At 42.4% G+C, this 21,807-nt stretch overlaps 1 protein-coding gene across 5 annotated transcripts in view; it reads left to right on the top strand.

Moving 5' to 3' along the window:
* The first annotated feature begins 700 nt into the window (after positions 1-700).
* The window catches only part of GRM8 (glutamate metabotropic receptor 8), a 315,543-nt gene continuing 294,436 nt past the window's right edge, over positions 701-21,807 (top strand). Inside the window, exons 1-3 of one of the 5 annotated variants that reach the window (XM_066550665.1) lie at positions 701-876; positions 1,262-1,416; positions 8,160-9,009. In XM_066550665.1, coding sequence (XP_066406762.1) covers positions 8,500-9,009 — 510 coding nt within the window. In that variant the 5' untranslated portion in view covers positions 701-876; positions 1,262-1,416; positions 8,160-8,499. Of the gene's footprint in view, positions 877-1,063; positions 1,417-1,671; positions 2,733-2,913; positions 3,005-8,159; positions 9,010-21,807 lie in introns of those variants that run through there. The other 4 variants (XM_066550668.1, XM_066550670.1, XM_066550669.1 and 1 more) reach the window with 4 other exon arrangements.

The raw sequence follows: 21,807 nt of genomic DNA, 5'->3' as shown, positions 1-21,807 counted from the left end.
GAGCGGGGCTCCCGGGCGGGCGGAGCGGCCGCGCCGGGGCTGCGCTCCCGCGGCTCCGCGGGCCCGGCCCGGGCGCTCCCGCCCGGCGGCGCGGGGCATTCCCGGGCAAGGGTCGTGTGCTGGGCAGAGCCTCTGGGAGCGGAGCAAACTTCCAGAGCCGTCCGGCGAGGTGCTCCCGGCGGTGTCCCTTAGCCTCCGGGATGGCCCTGGCCCCGCGCTGCCGAAACCTCCCTGGTGTCGGGGGATAAATGGGAACTGCGCCACCCGTCATCCGAGCTGCGAGCCAAAACCAGGGTCGGGACAAAGAGCGTCGGGAATCTTATCCTGTGTCATCGATCCCGTGGCGGGGGACACGACTCCGCCGCCCGCGAAAGGCGGGATGGGGATGGAGGCTCCGCACCCTGGGGGAGACCGCGTTAAACAGACCCGGCCCGCGCCGGTGATCCCCTCTGTGTCCCTGTCCTCGCTCCCGCTCCCCCGCTGCCACAGCCTCAGCCTTCACCGGCTTCCTCTGCTCAGAAATCCCGCGGCCGCGTCTGCCGGCACCGCGCCCCGGGCGGAGCGGCTGTGCCGGGGAGGGCGGTGCCGAGCGGGGGCGGGCGGGCCCGGAGCCGCAGCCGCGACCGGCTGGGGATTCACGTGGAGCCGCTCCGTGCCGTGCCGTGCCGAGCCGAGCCGAGCCGCGCCGAGCTGTGCCGTGCCCTGTCCTGCCGCGGAGCGTCGCCTCCTTCAGCACCAAGAACAGCTACAAGTGTGGCTACGCGCCCGCCCCGCTGAGCCGAGCCGAGCCGTGCACTGCCGCGCCCCGCCGCCCTGAGCCGTTCCGTGCCGTGCCGTGCCGCGGTTCCGTGCCGTGCCCGTCCCGCCACAGCCGCGGTAAGGGCAGGCAGCGCCGTACCGCTCCCACCGACGCCCGGGGGCTCCGAGCCGCGGGCTCCTGGCGCGGACCGCTCCGCCGGCGCGGGGGCCGGGCCGGGGGCGGGGGCTGAGGTATTTTCTTGCTTGGCTGTGAACGGCTCAGCCGGGCCGGTGCGTGTGTTCGCCGCTGCGACTGAGCGGCAAGGCAGCGGACGGTTGGTATAGTCACGGGGGCTGAGCCACTGACCCCAAAAAGTTACCTTGTGGATTGTTTTTTTTAGTTTTTGGTTTTTTAGGGTAGGGGAGGGGAAGTGAAGAAGGAGTCAGTGGAGCAAGTTCGGCTTGGCTGTTCGCGAGTGTTAAACAGCACGACTGAAACCGCTCTCCTGGATACCTGTCCCAGGCTGAGCTCTCGCATATTAAGGTGACGCTGCTGAGGGGAGCTGTCTGAGACGAGGCTGGTACAGAAATTACCTCATGCCATTCCCGATCGACACCGGGTATAATAATTCCAGGGACCTCCACAGTAACATGGATATGCAACTCTTTTCGATCAAGGTATTTGTGTATCTGTGTGTGTCGTCTTTAGTTCTTAATTTAAGCAGACAGGAGAAGACAAATAATGCGCGTTTTGCCTCAGTTAAGATTTTTGGGCTGGGAATCCCGGGCAATCCTCTCCGTCTGCTTCGTGGCTCCGGGAGCTTTTTTTTTTTTTTTTTTTTTTTTTTTTTTTGCGTTAATTATTTATCATTTTTATTGTCGATATCGTCCCCCAATCAGATCTAACGAAAGAGATCTCGGACACGGTGCCGTCACAGCAGCGAGCAAAAAGGGAGAATCTCGGAGCTCCCGAGCAGTGAGGTCTCCCCTCGGCCGTCTTAGCCGGGTCTTCTCCCACCCCCCAGGGGAGGGGGGTTCAGGGGTTCCCCCGCGCTCCCCGCCACCTTGTTCACGTTTCGCTGGCCAGGAGGGAAGAGGGGGCTTCCGCCGCTCCGGGGGCACGGGCCAGCCCTGCCCGCCGCCGCCAAGTTCTCTGGGGCCAGGGTCGGGCGAGGTGCCGGCCGCCCGCCCATACCTTGCCGGGTGGGCTCAGCTTCCTTGACTCCGCCGGGGACACCCCCGCGTCCCTGGGGACGGAAGAGGCAGGAGGTTCCCCGCCGAGCTCCGGAGGCTTCTTCCCAGGAGGAAGAAGGCGAGAGGCTGTACCGGCACCAGGCAAGGGCTTAACTGTTCTCGGCGTGGAGCAGCATCCCCAGCGCTGGCATGTGCTGATCGCAGGAATGCGAAATGTTGGCAGGTGGATGTATGACACGGTTAGAAAACCCAAACCAAACAAGCCAAACAACAGCAACAGCAACAAAAACCAGATAAATAAGAAAATGAAGAGCAAGAACCGTACAACACAACTCAAGTAGTAAAAACCAATCAGTGACCCAAAGTGTATGGAAATCCGGCGTTGGCGTTTTGGAGTTTGCAAGCTTCGGACCTCTGGGACCAGGGATTCATTAAAAGAGACTTAGGTTTGCATCGAGGGGGGAGCAGAAGCTCATTAAAGCTGACTAGTTGATGTAAGGAGAGGAAGGAATCACCGGCGGCTGGAAATAAAAGGCGCCGCTTGCTTTTGCATCGCCGCTGACGGAGGTGCAGCGCTCCCGGCCAGGGACCAGGGCTCGGAGGGGACTGGCGGAGCCCTGGCTCCAGCCGGGAAATCCGTATGTGCCCTCCGTCCCCCGCCCACGGGCCGCCTGGGCTGCGAGGCCGCGGCGGGAGGCAGCTCAAACCCGTCCTACGGCCGCTCGCTGGAGGGAGCGAGGCTGCGAGGAGAGCCGCGACGAGGCTGTGCCGGAATCCCTCCACAGCACACGCCAGCCGGGGTACGGATGAGCCTGGGAAGAGACAAAAATAATAATCGCTCGGCTAAGTAAAGTGGAGAACAATAGGGGGCTCCCTTCAAGGGAGAAGCGCAGCGGTGATGGGCGATGGTCGCGGAGTTGCGCGGGGAAGCCGGCTCGCCCAGCCCGGGGGCGCTCCCCGGGCCCCTCCGCTGGGCGGGGCCGGCCTGGCTGCGGTAGTCCTTCCTCGGGCCGGGAAAGGTGCCGGGCACGCCAAGAGCCGGGAAAGCACGGAGGAGCGGCGCGGAAAGCCGGTGCGTGGCCGGCTGCTGGCTCCCGCCGGTGTGCGCCGGCGGCGGGCGGACAGGGGCGGCGGGGCAGGGAGCGGCGGCAGGCGCGGGGTGCTGAGGGGTGCTGAGCAGAGTGCCAGGCGCGGTGCTGAGCGCGGTGCCGAGCGGGGTGGGTGCCGAGTGCGCGGGTGCGGTGCAGGGTCCGCGGAGTTCGCTGCGGTGTGCCGTGCGGAGGCGCGGGTGCGGTTCGCGGAGCGCTGTGCGGAACGCACGGGCGCGCCATGCGCCGGATACGGAGAGCGGGGTATGGAGAGCGGGATGCGGAGCGATGCTCGCCTGGGGCACTCACCCGGGGGACCCGCCCGCTCGCCGGGGCCGTCGCCGGGGTCGGGAGTGCACACAGTGGGGGACTTTCCTGCCGGGTGCCCCGGGACGATTTCGGCGTGTGGCTGCGTTTTTGGGGGCAAAGTCGCTCTTGCAGAGCACCGGACTGCACCAGCCGCGCCTGCTCTGAGCACAGCTGTGCGGACTGGGGAGTGGGAGTCCGGTGGGAAGAGGGTCAAATGAAAGCAGAAACAGCAGAGAAAACTCTACTAGGATGCCTGGGAAAATCTTGATCATCATTTGCTAGACCAGAGCTGAAGCCTTTCTCTGAAGGTGTTAATACTGACGAGGTTCATTAAAAGTCCAACCAAGGGCAGAGGAAAATGCTCAATGTAGTTTTCTTTTTAAAAATTGTAGCCTCCCCTTAGTCTCAACCCAACAGAAGGACCTGTGTTGGATTTTCACAGGGTAGCTTGTTTGGTAAATGGATATTTGCAGGGTAGGTGTTGTGGGGTATTTGAAAAGGGGCTGATCAGGCTGAGTGTAGACATCAGACTGCACAGGGAAGAAATAGTTCCTGTAAACGAGATGCTGAGAGTGATTCGCCTTGAAGTCCTGATTATTGTGGAAAGGTTACCTCTGTGGCAGGGGCGCAGCAAACCATTACAGAAGAGCCGAGGTAGATAAGACTACTTACATCAGTGAAGAATTCTCTTGCAAGTTAGGAGTTGCGATGTCAAGGCCAAAGGTTTTCCAAATTCCCTTTTGTTGTCAGCAAAACCCATTAATCTTCTCTATGTGTCAGGCTACTGTGTGCAGGTGGCAACTCTTTACCTGTTCTGTGTGGAAATTCAGCTATTTGCTCATTGAGGAATGCTGTACAGGAGAAAGAAGCAACTTTGTTAACATTGAAATGAATGTTAACAAGTGAATTCTCTCATAGGTTCAGAGGTGTCAGTAGTAAAACATCAAAATAATCAAATTTGTGGGTTTTTTTCCTCCTCAGAACTTAATAATGGAATTTGCCATTGTTTTGTTTTCATTCAGTAAAACCAGATCAGTTTTGTATTGACTGGACAATCTGATATTTTGTGAATGGGTTTTCACTCTAGAACTTCTTGTATCCTAATTCACAGAATATTTGCTTTATTTTATCTTGGTACTGCTCCAGCCATGCTTTAAATACAATAAGAGATTAGTTTTTTTGGCTCAAACAAAATTTTAAACATTTTTTCTGAGATATTTTTTCTCCTCACTTATAGTTTATTTTGTCCCTCAGTAAAGGGTTCATGTATGTCTGTCTAGCAATGTCGGCTGTAAAATGTCCATCCTGCCTATGCTCTAGAGAGTACTGCTTGCTCCTGCTGCTGTCTGTAATTGTGAGATTTTAAAAACTGTATTTCCTGATGAACATATTGACTCTTTCTACATGTTTTCAGCGAAAGCTTCAGTGCCAGCTGAAGAGTCTCTTTCAGGAGCCTTGCTAACAAAATAGAAACATTTCCTATATTTATTTAAGTATTTATCTGTCACTCAACCCATTATTTAGACCTTTTCATTAACATAAAGAGTTTCCATAATGAGCCTGTCTTTTAGTGCAATAAGTCTGTGGTTGGAGTAATGACTGGTCTGGGTTCATTCTGATGCACTGGTTCTGACAGTCTGTTACAAAAATCACAACCTTGAGTACCAAATATCTGATAAAACTGAATGATTTTATGAAGGAAGTAATTTCAGAACCAGACACTACATGCACAAGTTTCCATCTTCCCTGTCTTGCAGTACTCCGCCTCCTTAGGTTTAAAAATAAATACATATTCTAGCAGAACAAGTGGAGGTTTGTGCTGAAATACTGACTTTAAAAATAGCAATATGTTCTGATAATGCCAGATATTTTTAATGAAATAAACCCAAGAGAAGCATGTATTACAAGGTGACTGGAAGAGACGCTTTGTGGTGCACTTACTCTCGGGCTGTGCAGGGGAAATATATGAATTTCTTCTCTGAACTCAAGTTTCTAGTGAACACCAGCTACTACAGTGGGGAACCTGGTAAATCAAGAATATATTTGCATTAATTCAAACTTTTATGGTCTTTTGGAAAAGGACAGCATTTTACTTCAAATGAAATCTCTGCACATGAGAAAAGTTCATTCAGGCTTTATAGCCCAGAGGCCCGTGCTTTTTCACTAAAATTCATTGATAAAAATGGAATTAATTTAGATCATATGCTTTCTGCTTAGCTACACAGACTTGAAATGTTCTGTAAAAGGTAATGTTAATCAATATATAAAAAGCAGTGTGCCATGAATAAATTAGGCAGTATAATAGAAGCTTTTATTTCTTAGGTAACATTAAAAAAAGACTAAAAGGTCTTAAATTTTTAAAAAGAACACTTTAAAATTTTATTTCTGTTTTATAGACAAGCAGTGGACACTTACAGCTAAGAAACATGCTTCTTCAGGAAACCATGCAAGCTGAGGCAAAGCAATTAATGCTTATGAAGGCTATAATGTTGAAAAATGCTAATTGCCAATTCATTTGATTTTCAGTCAGTTCCAGATAAAGTATTAGACTGACGATCTTTGGCTCACTGTAGCTTCTCTGTTGTTGTTAGAATTTAGGTTGCAATAGCTGAATCCATCACTATTTGTTGCATGAAGACTGACACTTGCTTTAATTTCTGGGCATTTTTTGGCTGTGAGGAATTAACCTGCGGCTGAGAAAAGGGAAAAAGCAGCATTTCTTTCCTTCAGGAATATTTTCCCTTTGTCAGTGGTGCTTTCTTGTTCTCCATATAGTGTTAAATAAGAGTAGTCTTATCTTTTATTGCCTTAGTGAATTTCTCCCTGTCTGGTTTGTACATACGTGCATGGACCACTGAGTTCATTGTGGAACCATAAAGCAAATTACCTCCATACCTATTTTAGGGCTACTCTTTACTATTTTGAACCCATAACTGTTTTTTTTCTAGTAAGGCAATTGAAACAACAGATAACTGTGGCTAGTTAGTAGTTCAATCTTTTCTCTGTAGTGTGGACCATGTGAGAAATACCCCATGGGCCTGGATCAAATTGCACTGTAGTGTGAGTCAAGTTGTTCAGTTTGTGAATGACTCTGAGTTTGGCTCACAGGGCTGGAGCCCAGGCACCTTTGTAACCTGTGTGTCTAAAAAGAGCCAAGGGAGAATGATGGGATTATCACAAAAAACAGCACGGATTTTGTGTCGCTTGGATTGAACTCTGAGCCAAATTCAAGCAAAACTAAATGTCAAGAGGTGCAGTGATTTTATTCATACCCGTCAAATGTTTCATTTTCAACTGTTCGTTTTCACGGTGAGATAGTTTCACATTCAGTAAAAGACTTTCCATTGTGAATCTTCTTCTCAGGTCTTCAAATAGCCATCATTTGAAGACTACTTCAATTTTTGTGAGCTTAGTGTTATCATGGAAGGAAATAATGTAACAAAATTAGTGTAAGAAGAGGATTATCAATTTAAAGCATTATCAAAGTGCATTTTGAGTTTTGTTGCCACATGATATATAAAAGTTTTGTGGTTTTGTCTGTATTTGTCTTCCAGTGTGACCATGTTTTTGGTAGTAACCAGTCAGATCACTAAGGAAAAATTAGATATTTACAGATGGCCCTGATGCCTGGATTTTCTGTACAGGCAGTGATATAGACACTTGTTCAATGTGATCAATTCCATAGTAAGTAAAACTTTTCATAGAAAAAAGGATAAGGTAAATTGTACCCTAGGATGTCCATTGCTCTCCATAGCCTGTAACAGGTGTATTGAGAGACTGGTTCAAATGCAATAGCCCACAGTGTGCCTATCTAGTACCAGGTAAAATTACTTCTCGCTTTCTTCTCCTCAGAGGTTTAAAAATTTATTCAGGCACGTATAATTTTGTTAAGAATTGAAATAAATAAGTGCCTTTACTTGAGAATTAAAGTGTGGGCAATTTGGAGATATTTATAACAGTCAGTCAGGTGTTTAGATATGTAGGCTGAAATCCTCATCTCGTTAAAATCAGCGGGATCCCTCCAAATGTCAGTGCAGGCACAACATTGTTCCTATTTAATGTGGTCCAAATGCAAGCAGAGAATAGAGAAAATAGACCTTGTTAATGTTAAACCTCAGCTCAAGTCAAATGTTGGAAAAGGAACGTTGGATGTTCAGCTGGTTTCCTAACATAATATGTTGTGTTCTTTTTACTTGAGAAATCAGCTACCTTTTCATAAAAGTAATTTAGTGTTAGACATTATCTTGAAGGAGATTTAGATATGTAGTTAGGCCCCCCTCAAAGTGAATTCCATTGGAGAAATAATCAGTCTCACATCCAAATGAATTGAATGTGCTTGTACTGCATTGGGTGAAGGGTGTACTTAAATTCAGGCGCCCTGATTACTCCATTGTCATAAATGAGACCTCTCCAGGAGTGAGAGTGTAAGTGGTTATTGCACTTCTGTAGGCTGGAGCAGAATAATAAAGTTGAACAGAATAATGCAGCAAAACAGAAAATACAGTGTGTTATGGATCAGGTCTGTTTCTGGGTGCCATGCAACATGAAGGTAAATATGAATTACTGCTCAGAATTTGAACACCAAGCTAAGTTTAATTCCCCTGATTCGGCTCTTGCTCTGCTGGCATCATCAATTTCCTAGCTTATAGTACAGTGCAGCCAGGTGTTCAAATTCACTGAAGGCCAAGATTTGCTAAGTTAAAGAACATTGAAAGTAAAACCTAGGTGATGTAACTGCTATTCAAAAGTAAATACACTGTGTGACAGGTATAAAACTGCTGAAGTAAATGGTATTTCTCACTGTTGCTAATTTTTTTTTTTTTTTTGCAGAAGTACCTCAGCTGTAGGGCAAAATACAAGGACATAAGCTACTGACCTCCTTTTAGCATCAGGACTAGACATACTACCCTACTCCTCACCATCAATTAAGAGCAATTGAAAAACCACCTCAGAAAAGCTGGTCAACCCGTTCCATCAGTGGACATCTTTTGTAAAACACATTTTATGTACTTCTGCTGAGATCTTTTTTTCTACCTACCCACCGCATGGTTCTATATTACTTATTGGGCACTGATGGTAGCCTCCAGAAAGTGCAGCTTCAAATGGTCAGCCTCATCTTTTAGCAAGAAGAAAACCTGGATACTGGATAGCAACAACGTCTTCAGAGAAAATGGTATACGAAGGCAAACGATTGGTTTCCTGCCATTGTTTCTTCCTGTTAACAGCCAAGTTCTACTGGATACTCACTCTGATGCAAAGGACTCACGGCCAGGAGTATGCCCACTCCATTCGCCTGGATGGGGACATCATCTTGGGAGGACTGTTCCCCGTTCATGCAAAAGGGGATAGAGGGGTGCCTTGTGGGGAGCTCAAGAAGGAGAAGGGGATCCACAGACTGGAGGCAATGCTGTATGCAGTTGATCAAATTAATAAAGACCCTGATCTTCTTGCCAATATCACCTTGGGTGTCCGTATCCTTGATACGTGTTCCAGGGACACTTATGCATTGGAGCAATCCTTAACATTTGTGCAAGCATTGATAGAAAAAGATGGTTCAGACGTCAAGTGTGCAAATGGTGACCCACCTATTTTCACTAAACCAGACAAGATATCAGGTGTGATTGGTGCTGCAGCAAGTTCTGTGTCCATTATGGTTGCAAATATTTTAAGACTCTTTAAGGTAAGTAACATTTTCTGTTTTTTTTTTTTTTTAAATTTCAAGAACAATGAAATAAGTGAAGTGGTTGTGTTGTCATACCTTCAAAAAAGAATTGACGCTTTTCACATTCAAAAATCTGAAATTGTTTGCCCTTTCAAAGCAGAGGGGGAAAAATACCTAAAAGCAGTGTTTGCAGACTCTATTTTAAGGCACCAAGCACTTCTCTTAAAGTTCTGAGCATCTGTGCACATTTTAACTCTTTAAGAATTTGTTTCTTTACTTTTATACTACTCAAATTTGGTCCATGTTAAGCATTTATGCTCATCAAGACTGGGTTAGGATTAATTTCCCAAATTTCCAGGAGAATGAAAAATAAGATTTTAACACAAATAAATTTTTTGGAGGACCAGATTATTTATTTACATAGAAAGATATGCCAGTAACAATCCAGTGCTACTGATGTGCATGTCTAGCCAAATGAAATGTACTGTAAAATCTTTGATTTTCTTAAAATTTTACCTCTTTTTTAACCTATTTTCTGCTAGGTGATATTTTTTACAGACTTTTTTATCACCTTGTGAGAGATTATTTTTAGGCAACAGTTCTAGTGGCATTTGTTTCCAAATACTTTATGAAGCTCAGACATTCTAGGTAATGGAAAAGTAAACCTGCCACTTGTAAATTTGCTAAGTTAAATGGGAAGATGAACACATTCTAATCAATCAACTTGGATGGAAATGATCAGGCAGCAGATATTTAACTTTTAATCCTTTGTAATGGCAAGCAGATGATGGTAAGCTGAGTACTTTTTTCTATGTGCAGAACAATTGTAACTTATGTCTGAATCTATTACTGTCTTACCACCCACTGTTCCTTTCATCCATTCAGAAATCTTGCCTTATTTCATACAACTTTACAATCACCAAAACCCACTTAAAGACCATTTCTTTGACTTTGGTGCAGAAGATTCTGGTAATGTTTAATATTACTGTTATGTATTTTGAAAAGTGTTGCACTTGTTTCCTAATTGTTGTAACTAAGATTGATTAGTAGTAGAGAAAGATTGGCCTTTTTTTTATGGTTTCTCAGCAAAGTGCATTTCAGTCATTTGAATGGAGATTTTAGTCTTTCCTTTTGGTTCTCCCTCAAAGGAAATAATGATGGATTTACAGCTCAGTGGAGGAGCAAAGTGACTGCTGAGTTGTGGTCAGGTGTTCCTTTCAGTCTCAAAACTGATGCTCAGCTGCAGTAAGAGAGGTTTGAGAGTACAGGACTAGTTCTAGCCCAGTGTTTTACTTGTGAAAATCAAGTACACAAAACTGAGCTAGGACTTAAAAAGTGTTCTATATGGAGAGCACCTCTGGAGCTGTGCCTGGTGGGGAAGTTTATCTGTCCTGGGAATCATCAGGCATGTTGCAGAAGGTGTCTATTTTTCAGTTCACATCCTTTTTTGAAGTTGTGTCGTCCTATTAAATAATGCATATTTATGAAATAATGATAGATGGAATAGTCACTTTAATACCCATTCTAATGCAGGGCCAAGTAGACTACAACTTAGACCCAGTTTTTGAGTTGAATAGGGTTCTATAGACTTATTTAAGAAACTAAGCCTGGTAAGACCTGCATTAACTGTGAATTAAGAGCAGCAAGAAAGAAAGAGGCCTATGAATTGTCTAAGATAGCAGCAATTTGTCTTCTGAAACCTTGACAGCTACCTCCTGATTTACATTATGCAATAAGATTGCAAATAACATTCTACTGCAGTCTTAATCAATAGAGGGTCATGTGATATCCCCTCTGGGGAAAGATCTTATTTACCCATTTAATTGATGTAGCACAGCTGCTGGCAAAAGGAGGAGACATCTCTTTTAGTTTTAAATATAGATCCTGCACAAATATTCTTAATAATGTAAAAAAATGATAAATTATACCCTTTAATGTCTGATGATGGACCAGCATCAGAAATGTGAAATCTGTTTTTACATTTTCCTCTCAGAAGTGAATCTCTTCATGAGTAAAGGCTTCTGGGTAAGGCTTTGGGCTAGAAGCTCGGTAGAAACCACTCACAATCGTTATAGTCAAGAGGATTAGGAAATTAGGGTCGTTTTTCAGAAACTTGGATGTATAATCCAATTTGGGTTGTATTCAGACCAAAGACATAGGCTGAAATTCTCAGCTGATGCATCCCCACAACTTTGTGGCTGAGGACCTGGACCTTGGCCAGTGCTCATAGAGCCTCCAGACATGAAATTGTGTTTATCTTGGTATGTGTTGAGGTGGGACCCTCAGCTGGGGTAAATGTCTGTGCTTGCATTGAAATCAGCAATCACCATCATGCAAATGCCTATTTCCATTTTATCCAGGGTGAGTGTGATTCATCCATATTTCTGTTTAACAGTGCTATTTTGTAATTTGAAGTTCAGTGTTGCTTTAATACCTGCTCTGAAGTTCCTAAATGTCAGGACTACATATTTTTGAGAACATTGTTATCTGGCAAAATTTTAATTTGTAATGAAATTGTGAGAAGCATATTATAACTCTCAATGTGAATACACAAAGATAGTCTAAGAAGTGCTACTCTCAGCAGCTTGAACTTTTATGCTGCTATTTTTCTTTTTCTTGCAATTTTTTTTTCTTTCTTTTATCGATTTTATGACAGAAAACATACAGGTCAATAGTTCTATCTGATGATCTGGTGGATAGCACAAACTGATAGTAAATGTATTCTTTTATCTAAGTGTTTCCATGAGAAGAGGGGAGGGAGGCCACCACAGAAAATGACCCCTATCTATAGCCTTTCTCCTGATCAAATGGCTTGCCTTGAATTCGTCTCTCTCCTTTTATGTTCTGTGACTTTTGAGGTGTCTTGCTGCTTAACAGGTGATTTTCCATTGGTCTTACCCTTAGTAGGGCCAAAACATTAAGGCACAAATTAGGACAGACTAAATTTCACCCACTGATGATTTTAGACTTTCCAGAGGCACTTTACATACAGGAAACACTGAAGCATAGAATTGTGTGAAAGTCGACCTGTTATTTCTTGATTGTTTTAATGTTGTTCATTTTTCCATAATTTTAAGTTGTTTTTGTCAGGAAACATCAGGAGTGGTCTGCTTCACAAAGAAAACAGAGACAAGGGATCTTAGATTGGTAGGATCTATTGAGGAGCTGGCTGTCTCAGTTAGGCAGCTCTCACTATCACAAAGGAAACCTTGCTATTGACTCAATCTGTCAAAATATTACTCTTGCATCCTTCCTTATATTTGTTTTAAAGACATTCTGTCTTCCTGTAGGGTGCTTAGGCATGACTAGATGGGAACTTTTATCTGTTTTGTGTGACACTTAGGAGTATCTGGGTTGTTTCCCAGGCCCCCCAAACTTGGCCTGGAGGAAACAAGAGACTGTGTATCTTAGCTCACTTCATGTGTTATGTTCCCTGTATTCAAAGCTTCTACTTCTTTAATGTCTGAATAACTTATGTCAATGGTTAAAATCTGCTGGGAAAATATAGGCGTTTGTTGATGCTTGTGTCCTCACATCCAAACCCCACATACTATTTCTGAGCTCCTTGGTACACTCCATCTGTCACCTTCACACATCTTCTAGCCAGTGTCACACTAGGAGCAGCTAGGGAAGATGGTTTGCATGCAAATTGAGATGGGTGGACGGTATGCTTGATGAATTGTGATCTCAAGCTTTTATGTATATATTTATGTACATGTGTATAAGGCCAAATATTCATCAACAGCTTTATTCCTTCCTTGCCTTACTTTGCCTTGCCTGGCCTTTCCTTGTCTCACCTTCTATTTCCACCAGTTTCCCAAGGCTAAATTACTTATTTCCTCTGTTTGGTCAAATTTCCTTTTTGCTGCAGAGCTGTAATCCACTTTAATAGGTGCTGTCTGAGGGAGGGGACTAATATTCACTTCATGCACATTTGCCTTATGCATTTCATACACGTTTACCTCTATAGAAGTACAAGTACAAATGACATTACGGAGTAACACTTTCAACTTTATGGCAACCATCCAAAATGCAAGGGAGAATGTCTTTCAGTAAATCTAGAAGTGAATATATTAGTTCCTGTAGCATTTTGCCTATCCACTTTGATTGTTTCATTGCCTCATTTTGGGTTTTAGTGCATATCTTTGCCTGGTAGCTGTGCACAGCTACTAGGGCTATACTTGGATGATGCTATTTTTATGCTCAGTTCCAGGTCTTTTTATGTTTGGCTGCCATTTGGCACTTTTGCTGCCTTGTGTTCTAGACCTGCACAGAGCAGCAGACAACAGGCCTCCCAGAAATGAGGGCATTACCACAGTACAGAGGCTTATCTCACTGAACTTCATAAATGCTGGGCTTTGAATTTAAATTGTGGCAGTGGAGTGCATCTAATGAAAAGGAATATGATGTAAATAAAATGTGATAACATTTTACCACCTAATTTCAGATACCACAAACATTTTTGTGAGGCAACCTGAGGCATACACAGGTTCTGGTCTAGACTCTATATCTACAGAAATATTTGCACCTCATGAGCATCACAGACTTCAAAAGATCTAGGAAGATACAGGAGTCAGTCTGTTCCATGTGTGACTGCAGGCCCTTTCCATAATGGAAAAGCTGTATTATCTACTTTAAAGAAGTAAAGAACAGGCTCAAGAATTTTACCCAACATATTGGTATTCATTAATAAAAAAATGTGCTGCACTGATTAAAATATATCCATTTTCTGTTCACTGTGTCCTGCTACATCTGTCAATATTTTCCACTGCATACCATTTGAAATGTGTAATAGGATGATTTTTTTTCCTGGTGGTTAAAACATATGTGGAAGATTTTTTGTGAAGTGTGAAGAAAAATTATTATATGTAGGGAGAAGATGACTAAAACATTTTGAAATAGGTATTAAGATGAACATATTTATTGTACTTTTGTTCTGGATAATATTCACACTTTCTGAATAATTTTTAACTATAAAAGAAACCAATACATCTAATTTAATTTTACAATGCTTTTTTGTAGCTTAGAACATGCATGTATCTGTTTAGTGCCTGAGCAACTTGTCTTGTTATTGGCTGAAAAATATCTTTATTGTAATTATATTTTTTTCATAATTGAACTTGTTTTACAGAGAAGAAAAGTTCATCTCTCTTTATATTTCCATGGCAGTAGACACTTGATTATGCAGAAAACCCCTTTTAACACAACCATGATTCTCTGTCATTACCAGGTTAAATGTGTGTGGTCAAGAGAGGCAAATACCAGGTCAACACCAAGATAAAATTATAGATACAAGAGGTACTTTACTAGCATCAATAATGAAACAGTTGCCAAATTTTTTAGTTGCAGCCAGAGGAAATAATAGGTTTTCAGATTCTGTGACAACCGCTAGCACTGATTAGCATCAAATTTCATTTGTGCTAAGCTGCTTGAGGCAAGAGAGAACAGAACCAACTTGATGCATTCATTCATTATTTTTCAGTATATTAGTTTCTTAAATACTCCTCTAAAAGTTTAAGAATTTTTGGTTTCTCACATTCCTAGATGTAGCTATAACCTGTGGTTGGAGCAAAAGGCTAATCTGCTTTTCTGTGTTATTTTCATTTGTTTGTCATTGGTTTGCTACAAGGCTTGAGAAGCATCTTCTGACCTTTCTGTTCTTCTCTTTTGTCATTTTGATTTGCTTGTGTTTAAGCATTTCACAGGAACAATCAGAAGCTTGATTAACATTGGTTAAATATTTGAGATGTCTCCCCTGCTTTTGAAGGCATGTTGAAACTGTCTAAAATGTTGAGGGTTTTATCTCATTCCATAAGTACAATACATGAGCACCTTACAAGGAGAGTGTAGCTGTTAAAGACCAACAATCTGATTTTCTTTCTACTTCCCTGGGGGCAGGGAATATATATCTATATATATCTACACATGTTTCTCTCACATGAAGGAAACTGCATATGCAGAGAAAACTATTTCACCCTTTCCTGGCTGACACAGACAACCCATGCCCATATCACATACTCTTTTATTCCCCCAAATCATGGGTCTGCATGCAAATTACCAGGAGGGGATGATTCCTGACCCATGATGACTTCTGAAGCCTGTCAGAAAATTGGGAGACTTGGCTGGCACAGGTCACGGCCGAGTTATGGACTGTCCTGACAGGCTGACAGTAGTAGAGGCAGCTGAGCTGTTGCTGAGAGATGTGCTCTGAAATAATGTGATTTACCAGCACAGACATTGCTGCTGATCTCTCAGGACAGAGCTCTGCTGATACGTCACACTGACGAGAAGCCAAGACACTGCAAGGACCATTGATGCTTTTTCAGTGCTTGACTCCAGCAATGTTAGTTTTATTAGCTACAATGAGAACCAAATTAAGACGACTTTTCCCCCCTGGTGTTTAATTGTTTCAGTACAGTAGCAGTTGGGCAATATGAATAGTTCTCCATTCTGACTGTCATCAGAAACCCGGCACTATTGTGTTACAACCAAGTAGTAGATTTTGTGTGTGCTTATTTCCATTCTCATTATTTTCCCTAAAGCATATTGTGCTTTTAGGATTAAACTGGTTTAGAGTGCTTCAATGTATATCCTTGTGCTTCCTAGCATTTATCAGAGAAAAGTAGTCATCAGAACAAAAGTCTTACTGGAGGACACAAATTCCACAGGAATGAATTAAATAGCCAAGAGCAAAACACTCCTCTGGGCTGGAATCTGTATGTACTCCCAGCAAGATATTATGTCCCCTATCTCTCTGACAGGACAATTAAGCGTTTAAGTGAGGCCTTAAATTAGGAGGCTGTTGGCCCTTGGCTGTCTGTGTCCTCAATAGAAAGAATGACATTCTTTCAGAAAGGGACTGGACCAGGTCTATGAGAGTGGATGCATCTTGTTTACGGAAAGATTATGGGTTGATACATGCTGGTACTTGCATCAGATAGAACCTCTTCTCACTGGAAGGCTTTGTAAACCTTTGATGGAGGTGATAGGGGATTTTATAAGATTTCAAACAGTCCCAAGGGTGGTGCCAGTTTCTTAAGTCCTTCCTCACTTTCCTTTGGAAAGAGTTTTACTCATATCCTTTTCTCTTTCTTTTCCAACACATTTATTTCTTTCTCTAGGTCAATTAAGAGCTACTTTTTGACTTCTATGACTTCTTGCCAGTATTTTTCAAGTGTCTATTTAATTCCGTAGTCCTCAAAGAAAATTTTTTTCAGACATGCTGAATCAGACTTACTGAGTCTCAGTTTCTGCAGGTTTGAGGATGAGTGTGTCAGCAGGAGGAAGAGCTGTAAATTAGGAAACTTATGAGAGGGATCTATCTATGGAGATAACAGGAAAAAAGGGAAATGCTTGTTGAAAGATTGAACTCTAAAGGCACAAGGGTCTCTATCTTTTTTTCCCTCCCTGTAGGATTTCTTGTCTGGCACTTCAGATAGATACTGGGCTCTAACTCTTCTCTGAAGTAAACCATTTCTGAGATATTCAATGCTGAGATATTCCCTGGTATTGTGAGATCTCTCTTCCTATTGTATTTCTTTTACAGCTTGAGACTGTAGGACACAAGCAAAAGTGATTTCTCTAAGCTGGAATAATTATTCTTTTAAGTTTTGGTTTAAGTTTTTTTCACTAAAGGTGCCTCCAGCATTTAGTTATGTAGCAATAGTATTTGTAGAGGCAGAATCTCTATTCCTTCGTCACTTCTGCATGTTGCACATAGCTCTTTTAGAAATTGGAAAGTAGCAAAAGTATGATAGCCCATTTTGGGTATCATTCTATGAAAAGTGCCTAACAATTTCCATACGGTTTTTACTTTGAGAGTGGCTCTGTTACATTTAAAATGCCACTGCAATTGCCTTGCAGGCAGGGCACAATTTTGTTAAGGAACTCCATTGCATCACAGGAACACTGATCCCCTAAAGTGATAGTTACTCTTATTCATATAAAATTTCTTTGTTTTTTGCTTGTAAAGTGCAGTGAAATATTAAGGTCTTAGTGAAAACTTATGACCACAGTTTTACTTAGGCAATTCATTGGAGCAGCTATTGATCCTACAATGGTTCTCTAGGCCTGATGCTTTGGAAGCAAAGTCCAGGAAAGGAACTGAAAAAAGAGCTGGTTTTCTTGCCATTCTGGTTTCTTTTCTGGGTGCCCTCTGTATGCTTTGGTTTCATGGCTGAAACACAGAAAGTGTCCTAGAAGAGCTGACTTCCTTGAGGGCTGCCATCTAGACAAGAACTTAGCAGTCTAGAGGGTGTGTGGTTTGAATGTAGGTGAGTTTGCAGGAGGTCTCCAGGCTGACCTGCCTATTTGGAGCATATGTAAATGGACTATTAAATAAAGTGGAGCATGGTGAAATTCAGCACTATATTAGCACTATTGGCTAATAATAGAAGGGAGAGAATATACAGCATATATATTTGTGCTTTTGTAAACAATGTTTGCTGTTATTTTATTACTGTAAATTCATTGGCTGTGAACCACGTAGTCCAAACAACATTTCAAGACAGTGCTGTGGGAGAAGAGAATATATCTTGGCAATCTGAGACAGGAACAAATTTATCATTAGGAGCAGCATAAAAAAATGTGGAGAATTCAGACTGTGCTCACTGCTATGGTATCTGGGACCAAACCAAAACCACAGAAAGAGACAAATAGGCTGTCAGGGCTGATATCATACACTGAATAGAAAGTGCAAAGGCCTTGGAATCCCAAGACTATGGATGTCTTGCTGCAGGGGCATGACTTGTTTTAGGATTCAAATTTCTGTCTTCTGTGTTGAAGAGACGAGACAAGTAGCGTACGTAGTTATAGTATAGTAGTTTTTCTGTAGGTGGCTGGATAGGACCTACTTGTTGAATTCTGTTTACTCAAAAAGGAAACAGAGTCTGATTTTTGTGTGACTTTTAGTCTTGCTTATGTGAGGAAGAATCCCTGAGAGAAAAATGAATTCCAGGGAAGCCAGTAAATTATACCACTCTTAAACTGGATGTGTCCAGAGGCAAATAATGTCCTATGTCCATTAAAATTTTCTGTCATGACTGTTAGTTGGCTTTGTATTTGAGTAGGGTTTGTCCAGCAAACACTTAGAAAAAGTGAACATGGGTCCTCTATTGCTTTATGTAATTTTTAGATATGATCATGTTGATGCACTATTGGTAACAGTCTGAAAATAGATAGGAATATGTTTAATTAAAAGTAATTTTTCTTTTTTTGATATGGGACAATAATGATCTTGGGGGAGCTGGCAATTTAATCTCCACAGACATGCCTCTCCAAATAATAATTTTATAATATGGATAAACTACAAACCTAAAACTACAAATTCCACTTATAAAGAGGAGTTAGTAGAGCACAGCCATTTATAGCTAGAGCTAGGATATTGTTTCAGGAATTAAATTATGGGCTGATTATTAGGAGAAAAAAGTATTGCCAAGAAGTACTCTCTTATATGTTGTCTAAAGTTTAATCCAGTTGTGTATGATGAGAAAAGTGCCAAATCCCCTGCCTTCTAGCTTTCTGAAAATTAGGTTGGATAGAAGTATAAAAATATACATTTTTATACCAGTAGGAAAATGATCTAGGTAAAGTAGCTGGTGTTTTCCACTCCTAAATTTGATGGTTCTGCTTGCCATCTTTTGCACAACAAAGCACAGGATTAAAAGTTACCAGCTGCTATATTTGCTTTCCAAAGTGTGAAGAAAACATGTATTGTCCTGAGGATTAAAGGGCTGATTCTCTTTGTGCTCAGTTCAGGCTGAAGTGAAGTGTTTGTAATGAAAGTAAAAGCTATTAAAAAGCATGAAACATGAGAGAAAAATAACGTGTTTATGTCTTCTTTGTTGGATAGGATTTGATGATGCCCTTAAAAAGTTTTAAGTGTAAGCATTTGTGTTATTAACTAGCATTTCTTTTGTGCATGTTGCAAACACTTCCACTTGCAAATCCTAAGCGCAGTCGGAGCTGATGTTTCTACCCACTGGGAACTGTTTTGCCAGATATCATCTGAACAACAAAAACTCATCATCTGTGAGCTAGTTCACATCTCCAGTACTAACTAAACAGCATTTTGGATACTGGATGTATAAGATATTAGAGACTGCAAAGAAAAAACAATATTTCTGGTTCTAGTTTTGGTGACTGGGATAAGACAGGAAGGTAGCTGTGCTGTATATGGGAGAATGAGAGGCTTGCTGTTGGAACAGATGCTGAGAGTGCCCTGTGACTCAAGGTATGATTTCCTGACATTCCTGCCAAGTTTCAAAGCTTATGTGTTTTTTTTTTCCTCTCCTTATTTCTATTTTTGGGCTGAATTGCAAAGAACTTGTGCTTTGGGAATGAAGATTCACCATTCTAGTTATATTTATTTTGTTGTGTGTTTGCATGCACACCAAATAATTATTCTGGCCCGCAGGAAAGAATGAGAGTAAAGATGTAAAAAGCTGATGAGAATGCAGGGTATTTTTGGTATGGATCACATAATCACTTGGCTCAATGGCAAGCTGCAAAGCTTTGTGTGAGTGTGACAGACTTCCCTTGCTGTGTGGTAGTGCTCATTGAAGCCTTACATCCTTTGTCTTGCTCCAGTACATCTTCTCTCGGTGACCTTGGGCAGTGACACAGCAGCGAATCCTCAGCCTCAGGGAGGGTGCCAGTGGAGCTGAGTGCCCCGGGACTCTGGGGACTGATGTCCAGGCTCCCTGCCCCTGCTTCCCTGCATAGAGCTCTTCTGGGGCTGGAGGGATTTGTGAACATAAAGGCTCCTTGATAATCAGATATAAGAGTGAGGGGTGGGGGCATATAAGTACTTCAGCTATCTAGTCCTTAACGAGGGATCCCTTGTATCCTCTTACACAGTTCTCTCCCCTGGGTTTTGCTATGAAAGGAGATTATCCAACTTGCAGTATGATTTAAATATGCAAGTCATCAGTCTCAGGAGCAAGTGGTGAAGCCGCCTGACCTGTAATCAGAGGCTGTACATCCCCCTTAGGAAACCATGACAGTCAAAGAAACAGAGCTCCAGAATCAGGAAAAGGTATTTGGATTATTGCCCAATAATATTAAAATTGTTAAAATTCATATCTGCAACCTATATTAAGGTGATTGGGAAAAAATGAATGTCTGCCATTTTAATAAAAAACCATGAAATTAAGTAGTGTGGTATTAAAGAAAATTAAGGTAGGTGTGTGTGCACATGTATGTTCTACTAAGCTGAGAGGACTTGTGTTCTTAAATGTTTGAGAAGAGAAACAATCAAAACAGTTTTGTAAAAGGCTTGCTAGCTGAACATTATGCCAGTTTGTTTCTTGGTGTGTCAGGAACCTTTTTTTCCCCTCAATTTTTCATGATGATTTCATTAGAAGTTTGTTTGCTTATCTCTAAATTGAGTAAAAATCCCTAAGAATAGGCAACTTCTGGCAGCTCTATGGTGAATAACTGCCTCATCTATTTACCAGGAGCTAAGCGAAGATCTCACACCTTTTAGAAAAAGTGATTCCTAATTTTAAGTTGCCTCCTTTTCAGTTGTTTTTAATCTACCTAAAGCATGAATACAGTATTGTGAGCAAGGCCCTGCAAATAAAGCTGAACTGAAAATAAATATTAATTTTATTCTGCACCAAAATGATCTGGTTTTCGTGAAAATTAGGGGCTTCTATTTTTAGATTGGGTTTTCATTTATTTTTTTGTTTGTTTGTTTTCATTCTATTTTGGAGGTTTTATAAATAAAAGTGATCGGTTTGAAATGTCAGTCTTTGGTAATATTCATTCAGTGCTGGTGCCCCTCTTACCCCACTGTTTGCTTAAGACTTAAACAAGGTTCTTGGGCAAATTCTTTTGGATTCAGAGAAGGAAATCAAATAAAACTTAGGGGATGGCATAGCTCAACTCCAGTCCCCACAGACACAGACAAGAGTGCTTTGTGGTAAAATTATGAGTTCTGGTCGCAGAGGGTGAGAACTCTGCAGAAACAAGGCTGCCTGGGCATGTTGTATGCAATGAACTTCCACCCTGTGACTTTTCTTTTGCCAGAACAGGTCTTTTCTCACCAGTTGGCTGTGTGCAGGACTTTCTCTGGAGAGCTCTAATCTCAGAGCTGTTAAAACAAGTCTCTAATGGTGCATCTTCTTGAAAACTCTTGCCTGCTCTTCTACTTCTAGACAGCTGGATGCATGTGAAGGTTGCTGTTGCCAGATGCTGTCTATTCACTGATGATAAGCTTTCACAATGGGAAATTTTTACTTCAACCATGCTAAAATTCATTAAATGTTCATTAGAGTAATGATTTGAACTTAGCTATTCCCATTCCTCACTGAATACTGGACTATACAGAGAATTACTCTCAGGCGGGTCCAATGGAAGTTTAATTGTTTGTGAAAACATGAACAGCTTCAGCAGGAGAGACTTTCATGTCCAAACCCCCTATAACTCATTGGTTAGTTGTTCCCAGCTGGGTACTTTAACCACCAGGCTGTTAAGTATAATTCAGGCAGCTACTGCAGCCTCATTTTTCCTTTTGGAACATACTTGTGCATTGAGAGGATAAAGTAGAAAAAAAAAAAAAAGACAGATACATGATGACAGAGACCAGAACCAAAGGAAAACCTTTTAAGAAGTCCTGATAAACGCCATGGGGAGACCTAAGAGTAAAGCACATTTGAATATGAAACATTCCTTTATATGCTTTAGCCAGAGATTGCTAAGATTTTTCTTAAAGACTAAGCTTGAAAGTCTTGGCCAGAGCAGTAACACAAAATTCATCTCACCCCCATCTTCAGCTGCCTAGATGAGCATAGTTCTCAAGGACAGACCCTTGGA

Source organism: Molothrus aeneus, chromosome 5, assembly GCF_037042795.1.
Source record: "Molothrus aeneus isolate 106 chromosome 5, BPBGC_Maene_1.0, whole genome shotgun sequence".
Classification (NCBI taxonomy): Eukaryota; Metazoa; Chordata; class Aves; order Passeriformes; family Icteridae; genus Molothrus; species Molothrus aeneus.
Note: the sequence above shows the minus strand (reverse complement) of the source record. Positions and strands in the feature narration are given on the sequence as shown.